The sequence below is a fragment of the Emys orbicularis genome, chromosome 6 (assembly GCF_028017835.1).
Source record: "Emys orbicularis isolate rEmyOrb1 chromosome 6, rEmyOrb1.hap1, whole genome shotgun sequence".
Lineage (NCBI taxonomy): Eukaryota > Metazoa > Chordata > Testudines > Emydidae > Emys > Emys orbicularis.
The window spans coordinates 129,895,249-129,901,248 of record NC_088688.1 but is presented as its reverse complement, the minus strand read 5'-3'; the positions used below and the strand labels follow the sequence as shown (position 1 = coordinate 129,901,248).

Below are 6,000 nucleotides of genomic sequence, written 5' to 3'. Positions count from 1 at the left end.
GGAGGTGGAACCAGGCACTTACAGCGGCTGGAGACAAATTTGAGTGCAGATACACACACCGGTTGACATAAGACTCTACCTAACTTTGTAGTATAGACCAGGCCTTGGTGACTTAGGAGCACTGCAAACCCAAATTGAATAGTGTAGCCCGGTCGAAGCATTTCGGCTTTCTTGACTTGTGGATGTTCAATATAGCCAACGGTGGTATTGGTTGCAAATATAGCACAGGCTAATTGCTGATCAGTTTTGTGCCGTTCTCATAGCAAGGCTGTTAATGAACCCCTGAACCTGTCTTTGGGGATCTTATGCTCTAAATGTGAAACCTCTTAGTACAGAAAGTCTCTGTGTAAAAGCTGACGTTCTACTGACAGAGCTGGTTCCCCTTTGATTTAGGAGAGGAGGTTGTAGTAGAGCATTCTGTGTGGGGCCCTCAGCTATGGAACAGTCTTCCCCTCCTGGTTCAAAATAGTTCAAGTCTATTGACGGTCAGAGCAAGATACTTTTCTATGTGATTTGCTGCTGGGGCCGCTTTGTGTGGTATCAGAGGTGCAGGTCAGAAAGAAATGTGGAGTTCTGTGAGCAACTTAATTTTGTTTTCATAATTTATGGCAGGGGCCTCTAGAGCCTTGTGCAGGCGCCTCTTTATTTGTTCTTCTTAATAGATTTATACAATTAGAAAACTAAAGGGGCTGTTTTGTACTTCTTTCCTTTAGCAATTTAAGAAACTAATGAGCTAGCAACATGCAAATAATCAATTTAAATAAAAATATTGTAATATAAATGAAATTGTTTAAAATAATATTTAGCACTCTGCCTAAAATAGCCAAGATACTGCCATGAGGGCAAGGAAATGTTTTAACGGTATCTAACAACACTAAACCGAACTACTGGGATTAGAGAGTTTAAATTTCAGAATCTTCACCAGGGAGTGGGGTGGACATCACTGAGACCTAGTTTACACTAGAAAATTAATTTGGTTTAAATACATCTGTTAGGGGTGTGAAAAATCCACACCCTTGAGCAGAGTAGTTAAATTCACCTAAGTCCCTGCGTAGAAAGCGCTAGGTGTGGTTGCAGCATTTTAAGCATAGACAAGCCCTGAGTTCTGATGCAGGTGGTGAGAGGGAACTGAATGGTGGATGGGACTTCACTTTCCTTATGCCCCTGGGTGGGGTGTGAGGACAGCTCCACTGGACACTGCTGGCCAAAAGGTTCTTTGGACCCACACACGAGGTGGGTGTGTATGTATGTATATATGTATGTGTGTGTATATATATATATATATGTGTGTATGTATGTATGTATGTATATATATACACACCATGAGTGGGATCCACATGACTAGTACTCAAAGAGGCAGGAAGGATTATTAACCCCCATTTTACAGATGAGGAATTGAGGCATAGAGAGATTAAATGATTTGCCTAAGGTCACGTAGTGAACCCGTGGCAGAGTCAAGAACTGAACCCAAATCTCCTGAGACTCAATGCAATGTCTCGGCCACAAGACTATGTAAGAGATACATAGAGAGCAGCTCCTTCAGGTGGCCGATGGTTTACAAAATGTAGGACAAAACACCATTTGATGTAAAATTGACAGAAATGGGTCCTGGAATCCTGGTTTTGAAGGGACGTCCTCTTAGCCCTGAGCCATGAACTCTCATTACTGTGTGTGTGTTAAGTTCTCACAATTTTCTGCAGGGTTCTGGCAAATTTTTGCCTTTGACAGGGGCCATCGTCTCCCATCATTTCAAAGAGCACTGAAGCCTGAGGCTGCCCTCAGTCAAAATGGCCACCATTTCCCTTCAGCTTCTGCATGTGACAGTGAGGCTGCCCCTAATAAAGATGGCCACCATTCTGTCCCTCTCTTCCTCCCCCCACCCCCCTTGTTTTCAGTGAGACTGAAGCTAAGCTACCTTTAGGGAGGATGGCCAGTAGGGTGACTGAGAATACAGAAGGGAGCCCAGGAGAATGAATAGGAGGAAGGGGGGGGGGGGGATAGGGCAGATTGATGGGCATTGCTGGATGATGTGGGGTGTAGGGGAAAAACTGAGGGGAGTTGTAGGGGTATTCAGGGCAGGAAGTAAACAGAAGGAACAGGAGAATATGAGGAGGTTGACTGGGGTGCCAGGGAATGTAGGATACAGGAGGGAGACTGACCAAAAGTACAGGGGGACAGGAGCAAAGAAGGAGACTTTGAGGGAACATTTTGGGGCAGATGGCTATAGGTGTAGTGGGGGAGAATGTAGAGGGTGGGAGATAATCAGGGAAGGGCCAGAACAGAGAGAGACAGGACAGTGCTAAAATGGGGAGGCTTGCATTTCTGGTTGTATTTTTAAAAGTTGAATTGTATGTCAAAGTTTGAACATGAAATGATCATGCAAATTAAGGGTAAGTGCCTCCTTCTAAAGATAAAGTGATTATTATAGTTTAATTATTTGCAAGCCAATTATTTTTGGGGGGCTAAGTCGTGACTTTTTAATGTTTGGGGTTGGCAATATATATTTAATTTAGAAACATTTGAGATATTCAGATTAATGCATAGTGATACATGACCATGGAGGACAAGAAACAGTTAAAAAACGGTTTTGTTTTTGGAGATGGCTGACAGAAAGATGTTGTGAGCAAAATGTTTCACAGTTCTGGCACCCCTTTCGCCCCCCCCTCCCACCACCACTATGGCTGGCCCTGTGTCCTTGACCAAGTGTAATTAAAAATTGGTTGGAATGAATAATAAAATTTATAACTGATTTAAAAAAATCAATGTTGAGCATGCTCAGTAGTATTTGCTTTTCTTTTTTTTTAAAGCTAAGATTAATGATTCCCCACCCTCTTTGTGACATCACTGCATATTTCACTGCTCAAGAGTCAAGAAAGAAGACTGGCAGAGTAGGCACAAGGACACAGCTACTCTCAGGCTGTTGCTTTACTGAGGCGGATTGTTTTGTGTGTATCAATGAGATGTACAATTATCCAAAAATAATGCCTTACTAGCAGGGAAAGAAGGACGTCAGATGTGAAAAAACTGTGGGTCTCACAATTTGGGGGGTTATTTTTAACTTCTCCAGCATTCTGCAAATTCTAACCTTTTTTTTATTAAAAAAAACAAACAAAACTTTTCCGTTCCCGAGATTGGAAACCACCTCAAGGTAAAGGGATGTGTTGCTGCCCTGGTAGTTTTCTGCAAAGCTGAGTTGTCTCCAAGTCTGAACCCAGCCACCCTCCCCTTAACAAAAGGTCACTTTACTAAAAGTGTCAATGCCCAGTTTGAATTGTTGATGCTACTATTAATCCCAGGCGTTTTCCTTTTCTCTGAAAAATGTAAAATGAAAGGCAAAAGCGCTGTTAAGGTAACATGAAAGCTGCTCAGAGGCATTATTTTACAAAAACTATCACAACAGGCCACCGTTAAGGTTGCTGCGGCCACAGCCTATGTACTGGACGATGCCCAGCTAACAAACAGAAATGCTGTGAGCCCCATAGTTGAGAAAAACAAAGATAATGAGCTTGTCCTAGGTGCAGCATAGCCCAGGTAACAGGAGCCTCAACGTTCCCCCCTTCTGGCTTTTTAAAGGTTAACTTTACATTGCATCAGCCCAGGAGCGGGGCTGGAAGAAAGAGCCAAGTTTCAGGAAGGGAGCCATGTGGGTCGGGGGGCTCCGCCTGCACTTCCGGGGGTGCACTAGGGCGGCTCAGACTTCCCGCGGGCTGGTGCTATCCCATGGCGGGGCTGAACAATAATGGAAAGTACAAGACCCCCGACCCTGTCCCTACCCCCCTCTTCCCCTTCTTCTCCCCCAACGCCTGGCTGTCGCCCTGTCTCACGCTGGGCTTTATGGTTCTCTCTTCCCAGCCCCCGCAAGCCCGGACCGCCTGGCAGGGGCGGCTCTGCAGCGGGCGCCCCGGGTGGGTTCGGGCTGGGACCTTCTCCAGCCCGTGCCCCTGGGCTTGCGGCAGCAGCGGGCAGGGCGGCCCGGCTGGGCCCAGCCCCCTTGCTCCATCTGTGCAAGGGGAATGTGCCCCGGCTGGGGAGCTGCAGGAGCCGGGGGGGCTCGGACGAGGCTGCTCCACCCCGGCCGCCGCCCTGGGGCAGGGGCGGAAGCTGGCCCCGGGCGGGGAGCTCGGGCTGTGCCCCCTCCCTGGCGGGGCGGTGCCGCGCTCCCGGCCCCCCTCGCTGCCGTGTATTTCCTCTTCCTCCCTGCATGCAGCAGCGGCGGCCGCCGGGCGAGGGGAGGGAGGGGGCTGGGCGGAGGAGGCGGCGGCGGCGGAGCTGTGGCCGGGAGCGGGAGGCGCCCAGACCCAGCCCGGGGACTTCAGCGGCCGCAGCGGAAGCGGGGGCCAGGGGAAGGAGGCGGGGGGCGGCGCTAGGAGCCGGCGGGGCCCGACGAGAGTCACCGTGTCACGGCGCCCGGGAAGCTGCTGGATCCGCCCCCTGGAGAGGCCGGGGCCGCCGCAACCGACCCCCCGCGCCCGCCGCCTCCTGCCCGCGCGGGGCCCAGGCCGAGCGGCGCCGAGCAGCCAGGGGAGCCCGGGACGGGCCTGGGCCGCCGCCTCTGAACTAGGATGTCCCGACATGAAGGTGAGGGCCGGGCCGGGGCCTGCCGGCGGAGGGCACCCGCCGGCCAGCGGGATCGTCATGGCGGCGCCGCCGAGAGCGCGGGGGGGGCCGGGGCCGGCGGCGGAGGAGGAGGCCCCGGGGCGGCCGGGGCCAGGGCGGCGGCCGGGCAGCTTTGCAGTGTCATGGGGGAGGGGGCCGTGTCCGTTACGGGCAGGCCCCGGCCCCGCGGCCGCCGGCGGCTCCTGGCCCAGCCCAGGGCAGGCGGAGGGGCCTGCCGCGGCCTAGCGCGGTCCGGCCGGGCCGCCAGGAACGGGGCTGGGGCTGGTTCCCCCCGTTCCTAAGCGGAGCGGCCTAGGGCCTGATGGGGCGAAAACTCCTTGGCTGGGCTTTGATCCCGCCTCGCTGTGCTGGGACGGGACGGGGGCTGGCAGCCGCCTGGCGGTGGGGGGCACACGCTGGGCAGGGAGAGGGGACGTAGGTGCGGGGGCATTATTATGGGTGGGGGTGGCTGGCTGGGGATGGGGAACATGGGGGTGGGGGAGTGGGAGGGCGCAGATGGGGCTTGGGGGTGTAGGTAGGGGGTGGAGATTTGGGGGTGCGTGTTGGGGTCGGTAGGTCCCTGTGGGGGTGGTGAGTGTGTGTGCAAGGTGTGTTTGGATGTCAGAGGAATTGTGGGACTGTGTGTATGGTGTGGGGGTTTGTATGTAAAGGCAGGGGAAGGAGTCACACATGGCGTGTGGTGGGGAGACAGAACTGTTCATGCCTATGTCACGGTGGGAAGGGTCCAGGAGGAGGAGAGGGGATGTGCCGCATGTGGCTCAGAGGAGGGGAGCAATGTGTCAGGGCAAAGACTGTGTGGCGGCTTCTGTGAGGAGGCTGTAGGTGTGTTTTGGAGATGGTCGGAGAGTGTTTTCTTGTGAATGTGAGGGGTGGAAGATGAAGAACAGGTTCATGCATATCTTTGGTGCAGGGAGAGGTCTTCATGTATTGTTCTGCATTGGGACTAGTGTTTGGGGGGATTGTTAGTAGCTGTGGTCTTGCTTTGGGACAGCGGACATTTTGGCAACTTTGGAAGGTTGTGAACTTTTAATATTTTAATCTTTAATGTAGAAAAGGAGATGAATGCAAATGTGTTAACAAATCACTGCTAACATTTTGAAAGGTTAAGAAAAGTTATGTACGTAAGTAGAGAAAATGCTTTAGATACGTACCCTTGTTGCGCTGTATTTTTTATTGCTATAAGTGAAGTAAGAGGATAGTTAAGGATTAATCAAAAGCAGCAATGAGAAGGAAGGAGACAAGAACACAGAAGGCAAAGCAGGGAATGTATCTGGGAAGAAATGAAAAATGTAATAGCGTGGATGTCTCTATGGAGAGGTTTTTTCTCACTTTGGCAAGTGAGATAGTTGGATTAGAATGTAAGATCTCCTTGTAATAAGAGAT

At 51.6% G+C, this 6,000-nt stretch overlaps 1 protein-coding gene across 1 annotated transcript in view; it reads left to right on the top strand.

The window, feature by feature from the left end:
• Positions 1-4,519: 4,519 nt before the first annotated feature.
• KCMF1 (potassium channel modulatory factor 1) overlaps positions 4,520-6,000 on the top strand; it is a 72,917-nt gene continuing 71,436 nt past the window's right edge. The window contains exon 1 of the mRNA XM_065406272.1: positions 4,520-4,578. Coding sequence (XP_065262344.1) covers positions 4,563-4,578 — 16 coding nt within the window. The 5' untranslated portion in view covers positions 4,520-4,562. The remainder of the gene's footprint in view (positions 4,579-6,000) is intronic.